General features: G+C 53.6%; 1 protein-coding gene across 1 annotated transcript; it reads right to left on the reverse strand.

Moving 5' to 3' along the window:
* On the reverse strand, window positions 1-24304 carry LOC100901755 (slit homolog 1 protein). Its single transcript, XM_029113108.1, has 6 exons — window positions 24196-24304; window positions 8731-8885; window positions 3607-3771; window positions 3090-3258; window positions 2188-2460; window positions 1-542 (listed from the first exon to the last, which is right to left on the reverse strand). Exons 2-6 carry the CDS (start codon window positions 8872-8874, stop codon window positions 1-3), a joined length of 1293 nt encoding a protein of 430 aa, XP_028968941.1. The 5' UTR covers window positions 8875-8885; window positions 24196-24304.

Below are 24304 nucleotides of genomic sequence, written 5' to 3' on the forward strand. Positions count from 1 at the left end.
CTACAGCCTCGGGACGCTCACGCTTATGACTGCTTCTGGCGACAGAAGCAACAGCAGCAGCGACAACAACACCGAACTTGATCCCAAGGTCCGTCTGCTAGATGACGACGTCGTCGCCGTGTTTACCTTCTGCTGTTCCGAATAGCCTTTTTTAGGCTCAAAGTCCTCGGGGCGACATGTTGTATGAATCTGGTTGAAACTCAGCTGCTCCTGGGCTCGCTGAATCTCGAGGGCGTGCGCCACCGTCGTGTTATGCAACTCCGAAGGCTCCGAGCAGAACGTCGTGTTCGTCGCGTGCGACATTTTGAGCATCGCCTGAACCCACCCTAGTCTACAATCGCATGGTATATAGTTGCCGCGGAGCTGGCGAATTTCAGGACTCAGACCGTCCAGCGAGCCCGGGACCAAGTTTGTAATTCGGTTGTTCACGAGTTTGACCGAGCGCACATTCCGCGTGCCGGCGAAGGTGGCGGCCTTGATCGTCTGAATGATGTTTCCTTCGAGGATGATAGTGTTGGCATCCTGCAGGCCCGTGAATGCGCCTGGAAGAGAACCAAGGAACAATTTAGTTTTTTCAGGTTCCGCCTTCTTCCTCGAGATCTGTTTACTCAGTTGAGGAAAATCAGAGTTCTGTTCTTCCTCAGACCGACTCGTGCTCGGATTTCCCGGCGTGGCTAGAATGATAGACTCCGGCAATGTTCGAGGAAGGCCAGGGACGTAACCAGAATAATTTTTCTTGCAAGAAGGCCGAGACCGATTTCTGAAAAACATAGCCAGGGATCGAGATGATGCCGCGCTTCGTTGTGGTCGAACGACATGTGCAAGAGGGACGAGGACGTTTGCCTGCCCTCCCCCAAATGCCCTTGTGCAGACGTTGAGGAGGAAACATTATTTCTAATCCGGTGTCTGTCAAGAGTGATCGTGACCGCCCCTACCGAATGTTTGGGACCTCAAGCCCGGGTCTGATTCGAAATTCTTCTTCCTCCAAAGAATGTGTATGCAGCGTTCCTTGTCCTTGATCGGGATCCATCGTTCCTGAGTCGAGTACTGGAGTTGGGACGAGCGAGTTGAGCCGAGCCGGAGGAACACTTCCGCTGAGGCCTGCATGAATGCCTTCTGGAGTGGTGTTAGCGGCCTTGGAGTTACTTGTTTCTCCTCATCCATTTTGGGTGAATCCCCGGCCGTATCGATCCGGTATCGCACAGCCGGGACGGAGTGGAGAAGGCTGCTGCTGGGACTTTGTTGGGAAACGTAGGATATCGTACATTTTGTATCATTTCTAATACGGATTGGGGCTCTGCGCTCCAAGACGCGGGATGGGAATCGTGGGATTCGGACCTGTCTTTCCAGACAAAAAGGTCTGAAATCTCCGCCAGTCGGGGGATTATTTGCCTCGTTCAAAAGTGTTTCTGGATTCCATTTTGGGAAACCAATGTTTTCGTTCCTGTATACGAAAAGGCAGAAGAGAAGAACTTCTCGTCCTGAACGCTTTCCGGCGCGGCGGGAAAGCCACGCGGGGAATGATTTCTTCCTCGCTCGTTTTAAGTTGGAACAGTTGAGCGAAGGAAAGCGCCAGAGCGACGACGAACAGAAGAGCAGAACGGCATTTTGTGTTCTGAAGCCGGTCTCGGCGAGAACGACCAATCCAATAGAAAGTTCCAGCTTCCAATGGAGTGTCTCCCGCATAGAAATGGACCCGAACCGGCAAACGTCTCGGCTCCATGTGATTTTGTTTCGAGCGCGTTCCTCCCGGTCGTACCGCCAACCCCGCTATCGCCAGCAGCGAGTCCCGGTGCGGCGGTCGTTTCATCTTGGCCGTGAAAATTGGTCGTCTGATGTTTCAGCTAACGCTGTTACCGACAAGCAATTAGTTACACAGGACGAACTCAAAGCGACTAAAAATCGCAGTCAATCGCTTTCTTAAACGACGTCCCGTGTTTCCGAAGCAACATCCCGTTAAGGATCCGAAGCGGAATCCGGCGGCGACGTAGTCGCGAACGCTTTTTTCGGGATCCTTCTCATCCGCGGTAATATTCAAGCCGAAATCAGCGCCCCCCACCCGGATGGCTTCCCTCTCTCGACTCTCGCGATTCTCGATAGCTTCCCGATTCGGATCGCGCGCACGAACACGAGCCAAAACATCAGAGCGTTACACGAGCGGGAGGAATTTTCCCGCGATCTCCTCACCTGAATCGAAGACGCGCACGACGGAGTTGCTTATGATGATGCGATCAACTTTGCTGAGGCCCCGGAAAGCGAATTGACCGATCGCGTCGGATTTCATCTGATCGAACGCGAGCTCGGTGACGTTCTCTAAGCCGTGGAAAGCGTCCGCCTGTATAGTGTCCACTCGGAGCGGCATGTAGATGACCCCGACGTCTCTGATATCATTAAAGGCCTTCGTCTTGATGATGACTAGAGGATTTGCGTCCAGTGAGATGTGCTCGATGTTCCTCGATTCTATTCGGAAGAGATACGACAAAATCAGTTAGTGCAACTCGAATTCATGTCTGGTCCAATTCCACGGACAATTAATTAGAGTTAGCGATGTCTATTTGATGACATTCTCAAACAGCGTTTAAAAATAGATTCTCTCGAGATGAGCGTCCGCATCTCTCGGGTGATTTTCGGGGGAGACGTTCCCGGATTGTCCCTCGCCCCCGTCAATTAGGCAGCTGCTCCAGGAGAGATATGCCTAAGCAGGCTCGAGCGGTCGGGGAAAAACCAAGAAAACGACTCCGTGCCTTCGACGCCAAGCTACTAAAGCAGCGGGGGCCGAGTCGGTGCTTGTGCCAAAATCAGTGTTTCTTGCGTTCGCTCATCAGACTCCTCGTCGTCACGCAGATCGTCTCGGGGTTTTTGGCCGCTTGCCTACGACAGTGTTCCTGATCGCTCTCGCCGTGAACGGAGGGAGAGCGGACGATTGCCGCGCAGAGGAGCCAGCGTCGGAGCCCGGAACGCTCAATCGCATCGGCAGTGGTGTCATCAAGATTTTCTGAGTAGTCTGCTCCTCCCAACGTACGAGATCGATAGGGATTCCCGATCCGACGAGGAATCAGAAACGTGCGGAAGAGGACCGAAACACTCACCGGCGAAAGCATTGGGTTCGATGCTTTGGACTCGATTGTATCCGAGGTTGAGGAACTGAATGTGCTGGAGACCTGAGAAGGCGTAGCTCGCCAGCAGAGTCAGAGGGTTATTCTGTAAGCTCAGCTCTTCCATTTCACGTAAACCTCTGAACGCGTATGGGGCGACAACCTGCAAGGACCGGACAGAGAGTTATCCGCATGAGCGACAGCGTCAGGAGCAACACCGCTGTGACAAGTGGACCCATTAGCGACAGCTAACACATGCAGTTTACGTCGAAATGCCCGTAACTTAACGGCCCCTCGGAGAGCAACGTCCGTCGAATTCCAGCCATTCGCGTGTAGTTAGCAGTTGGTTGCTTGCCTTCGCAGCCAGCACCTGAGACTGGACGAGCGAACCAGCGCGAACCCACAGTAAACTCAACGCTCATAGGCTTGTCGTTTTATTAGCGCGTCCTCTGGGACGAGCCCGAGACGAGCGACGGGAGTCGGCATCGACATTCCCGAGCGCATCTCTTACCGTGATCTGGTTGTTGTCCAACAGCAACTTCTTGAGGTGCCTGAAGTGCTTGAAAGCATCGTTCGGAATCCGCGAGATGCTGTTGCTCATCAGAAGAATCTGTCGAGCGTCCTTCGGGATGTACTTGGTCGGGAGTGAGTCCAGACCCGTCTCCTGGCATAGAATCTAGAGGATAGAAAAAATACGGTCATTATGATGATGATGATAATAGTCCTGCTAGCGATTTTGACGCCCAAATCCAGAGTGGGACCTATTGCGGAATCTACGTTCAGGTACATTCAGGCGGGTTTTGACCACGGCTCATGCTAAACTGGTCGACGAGTTTGAATCCGGGATCCCCCGGCGGGATTGAGCCTTGACGATCAAACGAAAATATCCTTGGCTTTTTCCCATCGGGGACTCAGTACACTCCCTGTCGGCGCAAGCCTCCAATCCGGTTCTCGGTCGGTTCGTTTGACGCGTATCTCTCTCGGTCGTATATCTCTCTCTTCTTATCCCTGCGTCAATCCGTGGAGCCCTTCGTCAGCAAACCCGCTCGGCACGCAAGCACACTCCACACGTATGTCAGCGTCTGTCTGTAGATCTGTGTCTTCGTTGGTCGGTACGTATTTCCGTCAAAGGCCATGCAAATTCTCCATCGACTCGCTTGTGGGGGAAGGATGCGACTGTCTTGTCAGCCGTCTCTCGGTCGCTCGCTCGGTGGGCCGTCTAACTGAAAGCGGCTCATCAAGGAACGGAAAGGCTGGATGGAGGACTCTAGAGGGGAGACTGGAGCCCCAAGAGGACCATCACATTCAAGCATGCTATCTCGTCACTTTTCTCCTCCCAGTGTCCTTGGCATAAATAACTGGGTCTCGCTCAGACTAACCGGAACCTGAAGCAGTTTCGTCGGAGTTTTAGCGAAAACCATTCCCGCCGCCCGAGTTGATTAGCTGCAGATATTTTCGCGAGCTTCTTCCCAAAGACGCGCGCCGCTCGCGAATCATGAATGCGCTTCCTCCTAGAGCCGGGGCCCGCTGTTGATTTTTCGGGCATTTCGAGATAACATCCTAGCTGGGGACTCCCTCACCACCGGATTCGTGTCAACTGACTGACTTCGAGACGAGAGATCGAGGAATCACCAGGTAACGGATTTCGCGGAATTTATTGCTCCGATTGGAATGGGGGGGGGCCTCATCTAGGAAGTGAGGAAATTTAAATTATCTCCCTCAATCCCCCCGCTTAGGAATGTTGCAAATGATGCTAGCCCGGAAATCCCGAGTGACAGGAGAACGCGGAAAAACATTCTGATTACATTTAAACAGATAGATTAACAGACAGATAGACGTGGATATTTGTAGAAATATCTGCTCTACTCAGTGCGCGGCGGGCTCTCAGCCGCGGAGATGTAAAACGTGCGCTTCCTCGCATGAGGGAAGTTTTGAATAGACGCAGGGCCGCGTCTTCGGAACCTCTCTCGTCTTCTCATCCAGCCGCGTCCCTATTTTTCTTCAGAGTCGCTTTGTCTGTCCTCTGAAGTTTTCCCCTTTCGTCGGTCGTTGCTCCTTCTCTCTCCTACTCCGGCCCACTTTTTATTTTTTCCTCTTTGGACTTCCCGGGAGACGTCTTGTCCAATTCGAGTCAATCTCGCAACCGCGCCCAAGATGGCAGGCCAAGGCCAGTCGAACGGATGACGTAATACTTTTTAATCATGATCATTCCAGAAACGTCTCCGCTGTGGTTGATTCGTGATGATGGCAAAATCGGGGCACGAAGTTGAAAGGCGTCAACCGTTTTGTACGTCGCGTTCTTCTTTTCGAGCGTTCATTCATTCGCTCATCTATTCATTATCGGCCCTGGCGACGGAATCCCAGCTCACAATGAAAAGATCCGTCGCACAAACCAGCTAGTCATCCGAGCCAAGACCCATCGTGCCGGTTCGGCGAGGAGCATGATGGAGCTTCGGGCTAGCGCTCTGTTTCAAGCGGAGAAGGACGGCAAAAGGCTCTTGCTTCGCCGCCCGCTGAATCGGAGCTCAGCACAGAAACAGCGACGCCATTAAGCCGCTCGCCGACAGACGGAAAAAATCGCTGAGGCAACTTTTGTGCGACCAGGAGAATCGCTGGCGAATCTCAGAGGAGAAACAAGGGCCGGGAGAATGAAAGGCGCTCTTTGACCCACACCGGGTCAATGGTACCGATGAAGCGGAGATTGAGAACAGCGAGCGTTTTCGAGGGGCGCAAGAAAATTATATGAAGCACGCCCGGCCGCCAGAGACGACCCGAACAGATTTCCTAATCTCAGACACGGATATCGATTGCGATATTCTCGCATGCCTCCCTTTGCGCTTGGTGGAGCCCGATCCACGCGACTCGCTCCGAGCGACATTCGCTGAGACGAGCCGGAGTCATCGACGGTGGAAGGGCGGCGGCGGCGAGTCAATGCTGTTCCCAACAAAACAGACGATGGTGTTCCAGAAAGATAAGCAGCACATTTACTGAAGGTCGCCGACTCTTCTTGGCAGAGAGTTCTCTCAACGAGGTCAACGAGTTATTCCCGAATATTTTTTCCTCGAAAGTTGCTCCTCTGTCGTTCAACGAGCGAGAAAATCTCCCGAAAATCTAGATCACGATAGACATCAGGACTCCGCAGAGGATTCTCGTCAGGGTTTTATTCCTTTAATTCCCTTATCGTCGCCGGTCTGAGAGAAGCCAATATGAGCCGAGATTCCGCGTCGGTAATCTCCGAGAATTAAAACACACGCTAGACAAAATCGAACGCGGCCCCGATCGTATAAATTCCTTACGATCGGCAAAGGGTCAAAATGAAATTTTCCGAGGTCGTCGTGGCTCTTCTGACCTGCCGATGCCATCCTTGTCTTTGTCCGCTATTTTTGCGAACAAATCTTGGCACTTGATTCGATTCGAGCTCCCTCCCAGTGGGTTCTCGAGCTCGGCCAATCACCTGCTGCCGTCTCCGCAGGTGGTCATCGCTCAAAAGTTTCGAGGTTGATCAAGTCGGAAATCGGGGTCCCAAGAATGTTGCTCCGGGCTTCAGAGGATCTCTCGATGTAGTCTCGATTCTCGATCGCGGAAGACAAAAACCTCAGCGGTAGGGACGCAGAAGAGACGTCGATGCGGAATCCAATGCGTCTTTTATGCTTACCCGACGTCGCCAGACTGGCCAAGGTGTAATTTCCGGCCGCGTGCATACTCGAAAGCAAGAGCGCCATTATGATCTCGGGGCGCAGCGAACGGCGAAAAGGGGCTCGGGCTAACTGTGTGGATGCTCATATTACGATAACATCAGCAACATTGAACTCACGGGAGCGGAGCCCCTTAAGGAGACGGGACTCGTTCTGAACCCTTTCATCAAACCTGAAGAATCGCTTCTCTGCTGCTGCCGACGACGACGAGAGCGTCGTATGGTCGGCGTTCTCTCGGACCCCCGGGCGGTGGGATGGGCTGCCAATTTGTCTGCTCGGGCATTCCGCAGCCCAACGCCCCCTCCTCGCCACCGCTGCTCGTGATAGCGTGACCGAAACACTGGATGATCCCAGCCTCGGCTCGCTATGATACGTTCAGCGGAGGCTTCACGATGTCATTATCGTATTATTTATTACATTTATCGGGAGCCTTGAATCCAGCCGAGGAATGTTGCGCTCGAAGAGATTCCCGAGAAGACTTCCAACAAGGAATCTGTCGAGAAACTCCATACGAGGGCTTCGAGGGAGAAGCGCTTTACGCCATCGCCAGCCCACTCTTCAACACTCCTGTCAAGCTCTCGAGCACCTCTCGTCCAGATTCCAGAGGTCGTCGTCAGACATCGTGGGAAAGGCCACGGCTCCGAGTGCTACTCTCGCTTTCGGAAAACGGATGTTTTTTCACAGCATTCTCCGAGTATAACGAAAGCGACAGACGGCGAGCGAGATGAAATATGTACTCTGATGACGTGACATACCCTCGGTGTCGACTGCATAGCCTCAGCGGAGCAATTCGCACGTGGGTTTTCGCGCATTGAAGTGGAGCAGTCGCGGGGAATCCCTTTCGACCAACCAACCAACCGACTTCGGAGGCATCGTAGTCAAGCTAGCCAGCCTGCGAACCAGCCAGATTAGCTCGCCTCTCTCGATCCGCATCTAATCCTTGGGACGGACGGGCTCGAATTTCTTCCCTTCCAGGAGCCTTGCTCAGCCTGATTGGATCATGATTCCAGCCACGAGCAGGTTTGCGAAAGGAACCCGGAGGCTCCTCACCGGTTAGACAGATGCGCGAAGCATGCGATGCGGTGCGATGCCAATAATACCGGGGGCAGGTTCGACGTAGCAAGCAATACGGCTCCTGATCTAGGCAGTGAAGGAACTGTGTTTTCTAGGTCTCCGTGGTCCTCGGCAGAGGCGCCCATCAGCGACGCATCCAACACAATGCCGAGATGCTGGGACGCATCAAACGTAATTATCCAGGATCCCATAGAAGTGGCACAGCCAGCAAACTGCGCCTGTTGTGACGCGTCCTGGAACACTTGCGCACAAGCCGAGACCAACCGAAGGCGCCTGGTTACCCTCAGAAAAGAAAGCTCAGAGTCCAAACTTCCTTTCGCTTCGAAGGACGAGAAGAGATTGTGACCGACGAAGAGAGGAGCAGAAAACATTAAAGGAAACACGCAGACTGGCGTCGAGACAAACTTGTCTGAGCTAGCGGGGAGGACGGAGGAAAAGCAAGAGACGAGAGGCGGGATGAACGCGCTACGAAATTAACCAGAGTGCCCCTGCTTCAATTTGTGAACACTCGCTCACCGAGTTAAGAGTGTACAGAGCTAATAATTTGACATAAGAGATGATTGCTCATGCTCTCGAGGGATAGCGAGGGGAAACATTTTTATGTCGTGTCGGAGAATGGAGTGGGGCACGTACGACACTTGACCGCTTCTAATTGAATGAATGGTCGGCCGATCGATCGATCCATCGGGGACTTGCTAGTTCGACTCGCGGGCTCACACTTTCCGACAAAAAGGAGGGCGGAATGAGACCCATGCTATGCATCTGCCAGGCTCTCCAGCTCGCGTCATTTTTGCCCTCTCTCTCCCTCCCTCTCCAACTCGCTCGTGCATGGAGAACAGTATGTCGAAAACAGAGTGTCCACAAACCTGCTTGTTGGGAAGACATTTGCATTTTACTGGGCAAATAGACGGTGTCGACGCGACTAAAGCGGGAAGGAGACACCCGAGTATGGCCGAGAGTAAAAAACATTTCCTGTACACTGGTATACAATCGACGAGTTGGGTTGTCATGGTGAGACCACCTGCAAAGGAAAACACCAATGAAGTTTCATCCCATGGCACCTCGATCAGAAACGACGGCATTCGAAGTACTGGGATCCGGGAATTCGATGGAAAAATGAAAATGGGACGACGAGGCTGTCTCCGCCCATCTCAGTGCTTCCGCCTCAACCTCGAGGATTTTTTCAACATTTGTGTTGCGTGATCGGTCCGACTTGAGCTTGTTCCGAGAGTCGATAGAGGCGATTGATTAGAAGAAAAAAGAGAAACCCAGAGAACAACGCAGCCGTTTCGAGGAACAAATGATCACTGACCGCACTCTAGGTTTCTTCAATGTCTCGGGGAGCGCTTTTCGTTCCGTCGGGGGAGACGAGAAGAGTTTCCGACCCCTACCCTTGTCGGTCTTCCTGCTGTTATACCTTTCGTTGTGTCTGTGTGACTGTTTGGGTGGATGTCGGTGAAACGTCGGCTCGTCGTCCTCATACAGCCCGATCAGTGTGCGCGTAGATGGGGAGCGGGGCTGGGCTGGGGAAAGGAGGTCTGCCGGGCTCGTCTCAAGTTCTCCGCACCACTGCCCAGGAGCCAATCTCGATGGGTCCTTTCCCCTGAAGGAGCGACCGGCTGATTCCTCCGCAGCAGTTTCCTTTCCGAACATTGCAACTGGGAGCCGGCGGAAGGAATAGGACGAGAGCCGCAAGAAAGAGACGACGCTGCCGCCGCAGACGTCGGAGGAGCCACCTTCAGAATGCCGCTGTCTCCCGGGGCGATTCTTCCGCACGGTGCTTCCATAGAGAAAGATCCTTTGTGCCTGTGTGCAGGTTGCGCGAATCCTGCTCAGCGATAACCTCCTCCTGTCAGCAGGACTGTAACCCCAACCGACTGCCCGCTGTCGGACCACCCGGTTTCTCGCCCACCCGCCGGTTTCACCAGTCAGCCCGCCGGTCATGCCGAGCCGCAGGTCTGTGAGCGGCAGAAGGAGCCGGACAGCTTGCGCTCGATTCCGTCGGAGCTCGGCAAACAGTCAAGTGTTCTTGTCCAATATGTCACTTTTTGTTGAAGTCTGTACTCGCACAATTTGAAGTGCCAATAGTTCGAAGTCGATTCGATTTTCAGCCCGACTTCAACCGGCTGCGAATTTACTTTGCACTTTTTCAAAACCCCTTCTGACCGGGCGTCAGGGCGACGCTCGAGCGTGAGTCAGCTTTTCCGATTCCTACAGATTCCGAATTCGGATTCGAGTGACCACGCGTAGCGCCTTTTTCGAGAATGTGATTTCAGAATCTCCACCGAAATTCACTTCCATCGGAAGTCTTCCGATGGAAATAAGTCTGAAGCGGCCAGCAACCTGTGACGCACGCGTGCTCCACTCGTGCATGTTCTGCGAGGGAGAAACACTATGTCTCTGAACACTTTTCCGTGTGACGGATCTGGATCACCGGAATCGCGCGACGCTCTTCTCGAGCGAGCCGGACCAATCTCGAGTACCCAGACATGTATTCAGACTTGAATTAAGGGCCCCGACTTTTTTTGAACCGAATGGAAATTCAAAGGAGAAGACACATCCGAAGCCAGGCTCGCTCGCCCGCCAAATACGAAGGAGCATTATCCTAGGGCTGAGACGCTCCATGATCTAGTAGAGCCTCCCCATGTCTGAAGGAGTTCCGGATCCCAGTCGATCGTAGCAGTGAGGATTTTTTCCGCGCCCGCCACGGAAGCATCGATGTGCTGCATGACAATGGTCGATAAATAGGAAGCGCAACCCGTCGCCCGATAGGAGCGCACGTCGAGCGAATTCCCAGAGTTGCATCGGCAATTAGGCTCTATGTTTACTTCGTCGTACAGGCAACGGACACGACTGCAAGGACTCAACGCTCTGGCGAATTCGTCACCGATACTTCCTGGGTTTAATGTATAATACAGAGGTCTTCATGTCCGCCATGCGATTTCCAATCCTAGATGAGACCGTTAGAGACCCGCTGGATACGAACAAGCAAAAATTCAATTGAACGAGCGGAGCGCTAGGGAATCCCACCCCCAGGCCTTTGCCATTCTATTCCTTATCAGCTACCACCTGAGTCTTCGCCCTATATTCGATATTTCCCTTCTGACAAGCTCGAATCGTCCGGCGGGAGCGGCACCTGACTCCGATAATAATTCGCAGACATGAACCGACTCGCTAACGGCACCGACCAGCGCCTTCTCCGAAAGTAGGAGCGACCTCGGTGGTTCCGTTGTTTCACACCCAATGACCGATGCGTTAGCGAATGATGTTCTATTTAGTGTTCGTGCCACGTACGGAGCGCAGTTCGCTGGGCACGGGCGCCGCAAGCTATGGATATTCGATGAAGTCTGAATCCAACCAGATCATCAGAGCTTCCCCGAGTCCTCTCGCTCAACTTCTTGTAGCCCGGCGGACCGAGACAGTATTTCACCGGATCTGCATTATCGCGTCGTGCTCACGGATCGATCCCGAGGAATCCAATCGGTCCGCTCCAAATCATTGCGATCCTGTACCGGATCCCAGTTTCGGGGTCGGCTCTGCTCGCGAGCTCGATCAGATTTCGAAAAAGCTAACGAAAACAGGCTGGCTTATGAACTCACTTCGTAAATTGGACCGTCAATTCAAAATCTCAACGAGGAGCAGCAGCAGCAGTCATGACCGGGAACGACGCATTCGAGCACACATGGAGCGGCGCTATATGGTTTCCTCGATGAACATTCACTCGTTTCGAGCGAGCTTTTTGAACGGCGGGACTCGGGATACGCTACTGTTATTGACGTCTGTTTCAGTTCTGCGAAAACCGTTCCGCTAGCGGCGGATGCTCCTCGGTCCCCATTCGGTGAAATATGAAAACTCATCCGAAACTACGGCTCGCTGCTCGCTGAGCCTCGATCAGAAGACTGGAATCTTCTTCTTCTTCTGCTTCGGCTTACAAGAACTCTCTGTATGGAGTGCGAGCATCGAAGATCCCCGCTGCCTGGAAGCGATCGGAGATTAGCCCCGCGTTCCCTCCCGCCGGAGCTCGAGGCCGAATCATCGCCGTATGCATATCCAGATTAAGACTTTCGCTGATGGTTATTTCATTGTGACCCGATCTAGATCTGCTCCTCCTGAATTCCGGAGCTGGCTCCACGGGGCAATTGCAGTGATCGGAGCGTTATTGCGAGAGGGAAGCTACGTCCGCATCCGCATCGGTCCAGCTCTGGAGTTAAACGTTGTCTGGGACAGCGGTAGCGGAATACCTCATTCCCGATCTCTTTCTACGAGGGAAGAGTTGGCAGTTCGCGGAGCGGATGACTTTCCTGACGAGCGAAGAGACGGTCGGGGACCAGATTACCTAAAGTGAATGATTATTTTTATGCGTGGCGATCTTCCCACCGGAGTCGATTCCCGCTCCGTACGCGTTTCTGACTGAAGGCCCGAGGAATTTTTTTCCTCTCCGCTGCTTCCACTGATATTTCTTCTTTCCTCTGTTCTCGTCGTCGACGGAGTAGCCGTACTCGACGTCGACATGGCAGGATCGCGTTCTCAATGAATTCTCAACAAGCTGTGCGCGAACACTGCGTTTTTAGCGTACGGAACGCTTCATGCGCTGTATCGAATCAACAAAGTTCTCTCAATGAAGCTCGTTTTTCCCTGGAAGCTTCAGCCTTTCGCGGAGGGCAGCCCACAGGAAGACTATCCATCTGCGCGAGAATTCCAAGGGACCCATTAGATGCATGCGACGTTCCTTCCACGTTAGATGATGTTACGACGTCGTCGGTTCAATGAGTCGAACGGAACTGACGATATCGAGCGTGAATCCGAAGCTGCGACTTCGCGCCCACGGAACAACCGATTCCCGTTCAACGACTCTTCGATTCACCGGGACTCTGACACATCTCTCTGCTCTCTACTCGTCTGGAGGTTATTGTCGGAAACAGGTACCAGGACTCCGAGTGGGGATGTACTTCGGAACATGAACGTAGCTCCCGCTCCGGACTGACGAGGCGGACAACAGAAGTTTCGCAAAGGGTCGAAACTGAAAACGAACTGTCTGACTTCGGCCGTTTAATTTTCGGGAAAGTTCCCCGTCGCATCTCCCTCATTTCCGTTTAGGTTCGACAGCCGCGGTAAATCAAAGGAGATCTCGTTCCTCTGCTTCTCCAGTTCGACTCGTAACGGGAACAACGAACTCCGTGCCCGGATGTTCACGGAGTGAAAATTCGGAGAATTCGGCTCCGGTTGATCTTCTCAGCACGGATTCGGGCAGCCGACCATCTGTTCCCGATTCGTGTGAATCAAGCTGCGCGCGAGATGGAATTGGACTCTCGAGCGATCGACGCGAGGTTCGATTCGCTCCTTCCTCCTCACGGTCGGCTGTAGATGTATTCATCAATCGGTGAATTTAATGACGGGCTGTTCCACTAGATTCAATGGGCTCGTCGAGGAAACGACCGGATACCGTAGCGACGGATTTCTCCTTCGAAAGCGACTTCCGCTTCCTGTAAAGTCTCCAATTGGCCTCGTTCGGTTGCGGATCCAGCCGCCGCAGGTGACCGCGGATTCTGTCGCCCAGAGATTGGAATCGATTCGGAGCCAAACTCGGCTTTTGATCGAACTACATCGCCCGAGCCGTCACAAGTGTCATCGCTATTCTCGCAAGCCTGCGAACATCCTTTCAGGACGGAGTGTCGAACCCTATCGCTCGAATGGACGCGCTCCAGAGGGAATATCGTATCCGGATACGAGAAGATATGAAAGCAACCCGAACCCTCACAGACGCAACACAGTGAGCGGTGGCCGGCCCGACGTAAAGTCTGACTTTCTGGAAATAGCCCCTGCGCCAAGTCTAGAAGAGCTGCGCTCGAAACTTCTGAGAGCGGAAAAAGCTATATAATTCGTCCTTCTCGAAGCGGACGCAACGATGTGCGTCTAGACGGAAGGAACATAACTACAAAATTGACTGCCAATCATGCAATTGCTTGGTTCTTCGAGAAATCAAACAAGTTCGTCGTTTCGATGGGACCGAACGACGAAAGTCCGAGGGTCGCATTACTCCGCCGAAGAGAACGATGCTCCTCTTTCTAGTTTCCGCATGATAAACAATGCTTGCAAAACTTCTATTTGATCCTGATCAGGGAATAAAAATATTCCTTGCCTGCGGTCCTGGCTCGATCCCGTTCCAAGGTCACAAAAAGTGTCGGAGGAGATCTAGGCGACGCGGGCAATGAGGGAGATGAGATGGAGAGAGGGAGGGGCGGTGGAGGGGAATACCCCTCTCTTGAAAAATAGTCGAATAGACAGAAACTTGAATGAGTTCAGAAGACGCCTCTGGCTGATCTGGAATTTATCGTGGGAGCAGATTCCGGGAGCAGAGCGAGAGAATGAAAGCGGGTCGCAGAATGAAGCTACGGAGGGATTCGGGAAAAATTACCAGGCAGTTCGCGGATCGCGGTTCTGAGTGAGTGGAGTCAGCCTGGCATGCACGGGGCTCGGAATCCTTCTCGCCGCAAATTTCTGCTGACCGAACGGAATGGAAGGTTTTCGGATTGGTGGCCAACCCTTGCTCCCGTGATGCCCCCATCCTCTTTTCTTCTTCTTCTTCTTCTTCTCAGAAGCTGCTCATTTCTCGCTGCTCATCACTCGCTCCATCGCTTCCCGCTGCGACATGGCGCACTAGAGTATGCGCAAGTGTGTATGTGCTCGCTTGCTCGGCGCAAGGATATTTTTCTCGCCCACTAGCTGAGTTGGCAGTTTTACAGAAGAAGAAAACCGTCATAGATGACTGTGCAAGATGATGTACCCTGTGGGAGACGACCACATCACAATGAGAACCACATCCAGGACGCCTCCTCCACGAGTTCTCTCGCCCTGGATGCTACTTGTTCGCGGCGGCCGTCCTCTGGGAACTCGACGTCCCGCCGATCAGTCGCCGCGACGCCAATCGATGCAGCCGGATTGGATGGGTACAGCTCTGTTCCGCTCGCGAGTCCGCATATTACAGGAGTGACTTCGTTTGAGTCGCGAAAGCTCAAGGACGGAGAGCTTTGACGAACGCAGAAAGGTTCACACGGGCCGAGCAGCGTTGTACGTCCAGATCGCTTGGTCGGTCGTTCGGTCGCCAAGTCACAGCGCAGCGCTTTCTTCCATCATGTATGCATCCGTCATTTCTCCTGCAAGTGCCACAAAATAGGTCCCCTGACACGTCAAAAGCACTCTGTTTTATTGCCGTGTTCCTGCAAGCAACTGTGTCCTCCGGCACGGGCATGGAGTCGAAGAATGAAAGGACCAACCGACTTAAAAGACGACCGAGGGAGACGAAATCTTCCAACCTCTGAAACGAATGAATGAACGGAGCTCCGTTCCGACTTCCCTTCCGGCAGTCAGGGTCGAAGACAGTGGGATAGCTTCCCTGCATGGAGCCCGGGCCACGGCCCGCCTCTCGCAGGTTAGAACCACGATCGGATGTCCAACTCTTTGCTATTCGGGACCTCGGCAACTGATCATTTAAAAATTCGCACCGAGAAGTTCTGAGGTGAAGCTCGAAACAATGGTAGGTCTACAAAACACAGATCAGGCCTTCGGGACTCCTTCGAGGCTCATAGATGCTCTAGGACGCTCGATTCCCGTGGAAGACCGCCCCCTACCCCCACGTCGCTGCGCTACTGGTGGCGGAAGCCGGAAGGACGGTCGTACGGACGGGCGAACGGAGGAGTGAACTAATGGAACGACTGAACCTCAGGGAAGTCTCACTACGGAAAAAATCAGCTTCCCCTCAAAAAATGCCACCTCAGGGATCGGCTGTACCGACACGGTTTGAGGTGGAAAACTCCGTCGGTCGTCTAGTCCGGGGACCCGAGCGGCCGGCAGGAAAGTCAACGAGTGAACAGAGAGCTGCGTAGGCTGAGCTCGCATGATCTATCTCGGAAAGATCTGGCGCAAACGACCTCCCTTCTGTGGTTTTTCGTTCAACCTTCGGGCGAGCTTCCGATGCGAATGTTCCTCGAGAGAACCCGTTCCTCTCGACTCCGTCCGCGTGAGCCCTGACGTTCTTCTGCTTCCCGTCGGATCTCGCGGAGCCGAGGCGAAAAACTTCGGACGAGGAGCCGCGAAGCCAAGTCGGCCGAGCAACAGAACGGACTCTTTAAAACGGGCGCAACAGTGTTTATACGTTCAAGGGCTTCCGACAGCGTTTCTTATCCACGCCATGAAAGGCTCGTTCCGCCGGAGTCTGTTGCCGCGCAAGGACAGCTCGGGTTTCCCTGGAGCAGCAGCCAGACTCTCCGGGTCGGAGCTCTCCGCTGGCTCTGATTCATGGACTTGATGAATCATAGCACCCCGTCACGCGCAATTGAACTTCGGTGTAGTCGGGCAGAGGACTCCGATATAACCCGTAATCGATCTTGGTCGCCGTCACTCTCTCGAGCTCCCTATCGACTTCGCACCGTACGGTGCGGTTACGGGAATAGCCGACTCGCGGATCGCACTAGATGGTTAAAAACCCATGGAGCTCTAGATCGCGAAGCGTTCTGGTGTGATCGGAGTCTCATCAGAAGATGAAGTGCGTGAGATGGGTGTCCAACCCGAATTTCGTACGCCACGACATCCTTTTGTCTCCGCCTTTCTTCCTTGGACGTCACACCGGCACTCAACGAAATATGAACTATCGGCGAGAGCTTCCTCTCTCAAAAGGCGAGCGCTGCATCGTTCCCTATGATGCCTCTGTTCCAGTTCCTTCAGTCTCTCTCTCGTTTTAATAAGTCTTTCTGCTCCGCGCGCGAGGACCCACCCTGAGCGTGGCGCTGGATTTGCGATCGTTCCCTCGCAGAGTCCGTTTCATTCTGCCAGATGAGACGAATCGGCGAGTGCTCCCCGATGATAAGGCCGCGGCTCCGTCTTCTTCTCTCGCTCTTTTTCCGCTACTTCCCTCTCTGCTTCCTCGGCTTCATCGTCGCTGGGTTCCATTCATGAATTTAAGCCCATATCGTTACCCGCAGATCCGCTCCAGTTCGAATCCACTCCAATCCTGAATGGAACGCTCTCATGGTCATTAGAGGGCTCGTCGCGAGAACTTCCCGAGGATTCCTGGTATAAACAAGCACGCTACGTGCGTCCGGCGGGAGATAATCGAATAGCTCCGCTGTGGTATTTGAGTCTCGCTCCTCTATAGGAAAGATTTCTGAGATTTTAGCGGGAAGGACCGACCCTACATTCAGCTGAAGCATTTTGATCCCTTTTTGATCCGCGGGAATTTCCGCACCGCGCTTCTCGCATAAACACTGGTCCTTCGCCGGGAAGTACATTATTTCACCGCGACAGAGAGACAACAACCCACAGGAGTGAACGAAGTGAACTCAATCATTGCGACTAATAGGTATACCTCTGGAATATGGAGAGATGATTTAGAACCCACTTAGCCGATGCGGGACTCTTACGCGCGGTCTGTCGCGGTAAAAAATGGAGAGGCTGCTCCGGAAAGCAGCGTCGGAATTCCAGATCACTCCCCTCTGGATATTGCTGCGGGGGCGCCTCGCCGTCTCGCGCAGAATCGCAAGCCAATCGTCCGAGATGGGGCTTGCGCTGACATCGCCGCGTATGGAAGAATGCTCCAAGGATGCGCGCACTGACAGACACGGAGATCGCAGCCGGGAAGAATTTTTTTAATGAGCGCGGGGCCTACTTGTCATTTTGTCGCTTGTCGGTGTCGAATCTCCTTCCGCCAAGGACTAACTGGCTTACTGGGAGGAGGCGGGGCGGGGGAACGTAAAGAAAGTCAAGCGACCGACCAGCCGGCAGTGTCCTTGACGTCCCGAAAAAAAATCTGCCGCGCTTCAACAAGTTAAACGACGATGACGGAAGACGTCGAGCACGTCGAGGGACGACAAAGGTTCTTTTTGATCATTACACACTGAGCGCACTAAGTGTGCGAGCGAGCGGGCGAGTCAGTCAGTCAGCCGACCCGCGGGTCCGCGCATGGGTCCGTCACGCCGCCCCCGACGTATCGTCGTCGTCGGAGTATTGAAGTCTACAAGCGATTGCTCTGCACTTGGCAGCTCCTCTAGTGTCGTAGGTAGCTCGCGAAATTCAGACGGCCGGCGTGGCGCCCTGATCGATAATTAGAGCAACGACAGGAAGAAACTTCTTTCATCCGAGCCAGACTCTCATTCATCAAGGCGAGTTCGGACGAGCACTTCGAGTCACAACCAGCGGCTTTCTGGAACAGCCTGACTGCAGCGAGGAGGCGGCTCGCAGTCGGACAGGACAGCATGCAGACGTCCGGCTCTGCTTCTGTTCTAATGCACTGGAACGAGTCGGGAAGTTTAAGCAGACCGGAATCAATTGAAAATCGATATCCAGCGGCCATTGGAAGGTGGAGCGGAAGAATTATAGGATCAATTCCCTGGGTGGCCCCGCTTTGTGCTCGCCGACCGCGATGGAATTTTCGCCAGGCGATGGAAACAGCGACACAATGAGAACAAGCCGCACAGCGCTGCAGCGTCGGAATGCGTGACGGCTTCGCCAGGAAGACCGTCGTCGGGAGATGATACTATGAGGAAAAAGTTGAGCACGCTTAGCGGCTCGGCGTATATGCAGCAGCCGGAGGATAGTGAAGGTGACGGCGGGCGCCAGCATACCCGTCGCGAAGAATCAACCCTCAAGGGTCTCAGGGAAAGAAGATCACGCATGCAGCTGGATGGTAGACGGTAGCGGTTCGACGAAAAAAGAGCATTTCCCGGTGGAGAAAAGGAGGACAGCGTAAGCTCTCTCTCCCTCTCTAAAAGTCCCCGCATCTCCGCCCGTATCCGCCCCGCAGGTCCTGCGTCCCGCCGAGATCAGCGAATCCCCCCGTCCGAGGGAATCCGGTGAAGAGGAAAAAGTCAAGAGCATTGGAAAACAATTAAATCCGATCAGGTGATTCCGAGATCCGACTGGACCTATCCGGTGCTCTCTTTTCACCAGCAACGGGTGCAGGTAGTTTTGTTGGGGGTTGGGAGAAGGCCGTGATCGGGCCCAAGTGCAACGAGGTTTTTTGCTTATTCATCGCATTCGGATGCATTGAATACCATACGTGGGTGTGGAAGTTCGATGCTAACGCCTTTTTCCACGATGTCCGTGCTCATGAGGACGAGCTGCCGAGATCCGACGGGAACTTTTGAGGGAGGAGGCGAACTTCCGGCATCGGATAAATGCGAAACCTCGCGCGATTCGGATCGCGATCTGATTGTCGATTGCTCGGACCGGCGATCTCGATGGGTAATTTTCGCCGAATTCTGCCGCTTCTAATCTTCCATGCGTGGACAGAGGCTCTCCATCACATTGAGCCAGCTTAGCGAGAGGGTCTGCTTGACCACTTTTTCCGAGCCTGCTGTCTACCGATGAGCCGAGGTATCGGCGCGGCGACGACTGAGGGCATCGGAGAGAGAACGGGAGCAAAGAACATATTAATCCAGGAACGCTCCGACCGACCGACTGCCGAAAGGCAACCGGACCGACCAGAGTTGGCGCTGCGACCCGCACGAAAATACACCTGATCCAAATTCAATGGATTCCATCCGAAGACGTTGATGGGGAATTCTCGAAAAGCTGATAATTGACCAAGTCGACAGCCCTTGACATCGCTACCGTCGGTCGCCGTCTACATCGCCACCGGCGCGGCGGCAGCGCCGTCTTCGACTCCGGCGGCGCAGTGATAAAGACAAGAAACGTCATCCCAGTCCAGAGAAAGCGTCACAGTCGACGAGGAGTAGCGCCGCGCTTGGACGGGTCCTCCTCCTGTATGAGATGGCCCGTTGTCCTGAAACGCCGAGGGCGGCAATCAGCTCCGGTCGGTCGGTCGGTCGGTCGCCTGCCTGCCAAGCGACAAGACGTCGGGCTCGAGGGGCGGACAGGGCAACCGGCCCGGCCTCCTCACCCCTACGGAGTGAGAAACAGAAAACAAGGTCCGTGTGGGGCCCGAAGTCATTGGAGTCATACTGACCCCGACCCCGAAAGCCCCGTCTTCTTACACGACTGCCGAAACGAGAAAAGGGGACAATCCGCTGAGGAGCTCCTGGTTCGACGTCCAATGCCCGACTAGCTTGCGTCAGACATGCCCCGGACGAGTCGGAGAGGCCGCACAACAGTTAGACAGAACTTCTACGACAGTCCGTCCGTTGAAATGGCAACGAGTGATTTCCTACTGTGGGCGATCACCAAACACAGTGTCGGATCGTTCGACAAGCCCGCACTGGCTTCTCGGCTGAGCGGTTGATTACTGAGCTGTCAGGTGAAGTGAGTGAGTGAGCCAGCTGACCCGACCGGCGAAAAAAAGAACACGTTCACACAGCGTGCACTCGGTCGAAGATTGCGAACCGGGACACCAACGGCAACAGCAGAAGCAGCAGCAACAACAACAACAACAACAGTTAAGGCTCCTGACGGCCTCTTGTTTCCCCCACTCAGGCCTTGATGTCGTCCCGTGTGCACTCGACTCATCGCATGCTCTGACGCCGATGTTGCGGCCCGAGGTGAGGGACAGCTGTTTGTTGAGTGAGTTGTTGTTGGAGGGCGACGAGAGTGAGAAGAGATGAAATGGCTGCAAATCACAGAGGACTTCGCGAACACACACGGGCCCTCAGGCTCATGGTGGTGGTGGACATTTTGATCACGGCGAGAGTCCCCAGCAACCATCGGCTTCGGAATTCCGTCCGGCGACGTAATACAATCCTCGAGCTCACTCCTCGTTGATACCCGGAGACCTGCCCGCGAAATTTATGGCAGAGGGTGGGAAAACATCGGAATCCGCTCGTTTCATCGGAGGGCTCCTTTGACCATGGGTGGAGCGCGAACACAAGTTCTTGATTTCCGACAAAGAGGCCAATAAAGCCGTATCAAGAAACGGGGTAGACGAGCCATCTCAGTCGTCGACGCGACGCTTATTCGCCTCTGGCGGAGCGAAATGGACTTGAACATGAATCGAGACAACGGGCAAAGCACGAATCGCAACTGGAAGAAGTTTCGCTGCACGGGATTAGAAAGTTCAGATCAAATTATCTCATCTCGCAGCGGCAGAGAAGCGTGCCCACTCGAGTAGTGTAGGCGTTGCTTGCGAGGATGGGAAGGATGTTTTCATCTGAAAATCTCGCCATTGATCGCAGCAGAGCGGAGAGTGTTCACGCGGTTCACGGGAATTTTGAAGCGCCTGGTTCCGGGACGTTAGGCTCGGGGTCAATCTCACCAGCGCTATATTTCTAGATACCGACGCCAGACCTACCGGAAACCCGCGGATTCTCTACTTTCCGGACGGGGAGCCGAATGGGAACCCTGACGGAAACTCAGACCAAAATGCTGACGGGGAGCCTCTCGGAAGCTCATGCCGGGAGCCTGACCGGAAACCTTAACGGAACCCTCCCGTATAAGTCACGTTTATCCGGGGCGATGATAACCCTCCCAGGTGTCCTGTTGACCAATCGATAGCCTCGAGGTGGTGGTATATGGATTTTTCCTCGGCGGACAATATGAGCCGCGCTTGCCGCCGAGTCCAGGAGCTCACCTCCCTGGCAAAAATTCGGACAGGTTGGACGAAGATTTCTTCATTCGCCGTGGAGAGCGTCAAGCTTCGAGCAATGCGATAATTCCGCGCATCCACCAAACAGTATTGCGAGATTCTATACGCAGATTTAAAATTCCGATGATACGATCCCATCTTTGACATACGTCGATGCATCTCTCGTCTGAAATCAGGCTGAGTGAGAGCATGGGATTACCCTTCTGGTGGGACTGATTGGATTATCCGACTCTAAGAATCGGCTCAAGTTTCCGACCACAATCTCCCGCGCCATGGGTTCTGAGTTCCAACGCCATATAGCATTCGAGGACGCTGGAGCAGAGGTGACCGCTGACTTGTGGCTAAGAGAAATAGCTTATCACGGTCATCGCGGGTTCCATCTTCGGCGCACTCCCGAATTCTCCCTGAACGCGGAGCTTGAGTCCTCGGCGAGATATTTCATTGCATCTCACAATCTGTCTCATCCTTTGACCGATATTGAAGTATTTCGAAATATGTATTATAGAACTGACGTGAGCCACAAGTGAGGTGGCGGAGATGGGGGATTCGGAGCCCTGCGCACAGAAGCATGCTCGGAGCTTATGATTCGACGGATGCAGATCGACGATTTTCATCTCGGGACCTGACGTCCGAAAATTGATGAAGTAAACGAAGCATTTCGAAGCAAGACCCTGATCGAAGTTCAGATTCGCTCCGCTTCAGCTCACCTTGTCTCGACCGAGAGCTCGCGCTCCCGAATTCGGTTGCTTCCTACGAAAACGGTTTTCGGGTAGCTGCCGGAGAGCATTTCTCGATGCTCAAGTGAATTTCAGGGGCCAATTTTCACGCCCTGGACTAGAACGGTGGGCAGAAGGGGGGGAAGACGTCCGAATTAGACTTCGGCATGGACTCCGGGCTACGTTGCTAATGCACTAGAAAATTCTCCGATAGAAGCAGAGATGAACCCTCGAAGGGGTTGCCGAAGCTTTTGGCTCGGAAGATCCAGATAGCGACAGCTGCTGATGTGGAGATCGGAGGGCTACGAGAGGGGAGTTGTTTCAGGACAGCTGGGACGATCTCGTGCCGCGGGAGAATATGGGAGAAGCGCCCGCTAGTCGGCCTTGTTGAGAAGAAATTAAACTTCTTGAACCATCACAACGGTCACGGAAGGATACTTCGCAGTCTCGGAGCTCTAGCCGGAGAATTACGTGCGCTGTTCGGATCCACAACGATCGAATAATCGTACGTATGAAGTAAATCAATGAGGTTGGACAATCACCGCAACGGATAAATGCGACAGGAGGCGGCGGGCTTTCGCTCGCGACCCCATTTAAAACTCGTCGATGACCGAGTCTATATGGACTCAATTACCAATCGAAACGAGTTGGTCCGCTTCCCCGTGGCACAACCGTCGACTCGTTGGTGTCCCCCACGGACTTAGCGGAGGAGCTCAATATTTTCGTTGTTTTGGAAAAGTCCCGCGGCTTCTCACGCGGCGCCTGTCAGCTTAATACACAGCGACTCTACCCGGAGGGAATTTGTTGTTTAAGCCACCCGGCGCAACGTTGAAGAACAGCATCGCTCGGCGTCGGCGTCACCGCGGCGATGGCGGATGGCGGTTCTTTGTTGGCCTATTCAGCCGGCGCAGGATGAAAACTTTTTAGGTCACCCCATAGACGTCATAGGCGTCTGGCAGATAATGCCCACTACATAAAAGCCACTGATCACGACGCGGGCATGCGAGAAGCTAATTTCCGAGGCGGACTCGACGCGTAACTCTCCCTGAGCTCGCCTAGCGAACCTCCATACACACCAGCACTCAGAGTGTTCCCCGGACGGAGCCCACGTCATCGCTCGACGAATTTTTGGCTTCCGCCGACAGGACGCGAGGATGTCACTCCTGTCGAACTCGCTGCCCAGAGGAGCAAAACTTCAAACCCACGCGACGCCCTGGATTCTTCCACTGTGTCCGTCAGCGGAATTTTATTCCCATTTTATCAGATAGCCACGCACAACATCTGGGGTAGTAGTGACTGGACTTGCCCTAACGTCGAACTCGGGATTCCCTCGACTCAGACTGATCCGGGAACGAATCGAGTGCCTTCGTCAATCTATTCCCTTGCGGTTATCCTCAGGGGATTCGGAGGGAAAAAGTCGTTGAATAACCGCTTGAGCCTGTTCTTTCGCCTTTTTTCGGGTGATTCAACTTCGGTACACGTTGCATCTCAAAAGCGTCCGCCATCGAAGGATTGGCAAGGAGCTCGAGTGGGAAACCGTTCCCGACGTAGTTATGGGGACGTGATCGACCGTTTTCCGAGACCGAAGACTCCCCAGCACGTTGAGGCTCGAATTCGATTAAGAGTCGGAGCGACTCTCGTTCCATCGGTACATTCGTAGTTCGGACCCAAGGGACATTTTCCGAGCATTTTCGCCGAGATTTCTCGCCATCATTGTCTCCTTTGATAGGACCGTGATCGTACTCGTGCGATGCTGAACTTTCGTCTTCTGCCTCCTCGGCATCACATGCGTCAATGTTGGGAAAAGGAGCCGCGCCACATGAATTGATTTTTACAACCGACGGGGGTTTCCTGACAGAATTGATTCTCCTCGACACCGCATGTTTTGATTTCACCTCATTACTCCATGAAAGGTCTTGTCACTTCATTCCATGTTCTGAACTTCAATTTCACACGGATTTCGTGAAGTTTTCAGATGTTGTACGGGACTGGGGAAATTATTCGGAGGCGGGCCCGACGAGTATGATGTGATGTGAATCGTATTTGTCCTCTCCTGTGTTCAGAAGCTATACCAGCTATTTATTTACCTGCTGTTTCTTTCGAAATCACCGACGGCCGATGTTTAAGTCATTTTAGATGCACCTCTGTCAAGCACTTCCACGCCAAGTTGCAAGTGAATTATCGCAACGTATTTTC

The sequence above is a fragment of the Galendromus occidentalis genome, unplaced genomic scaffold (assembly GCF_000255335.2).
Source record: "Galendromus occidentalis unplaced genomic scaffold, Mocc_1.1 scf7180000076319, whole genome shotgun sequence".
In the NCBI taxonomy this organism is placed as follows: Eukaryota; Metazoa; Arthropoda; class Arachnida; order Mesostigmata; family Phytoseiidae; genus Galendromus; species Galendromus occidentalis.

Coding starts and splice junctions, on each gene's coding strand:
- LOC100901755 (XM_029113108.1), bottom strand. CDS start 8,874: ATGACAACCCAACTCGTCGATTGTATACCAGTGTACAGGAAATGTTTT. Junction 3,772..8,730: donor AATGTCTTCCCAACAAGCAG/GTTTGTGGACAC, acceptor TCTATCCTCTAG/ATTCTATGCCAGGAGACGGG. Junction 2,461..3,089: donor CGAACCCAATGCTTTCGCCG/GTGAGTGTTTCG, acceptor TCTTCCGAATAG/AATCGAGGAACATCGAGCAC.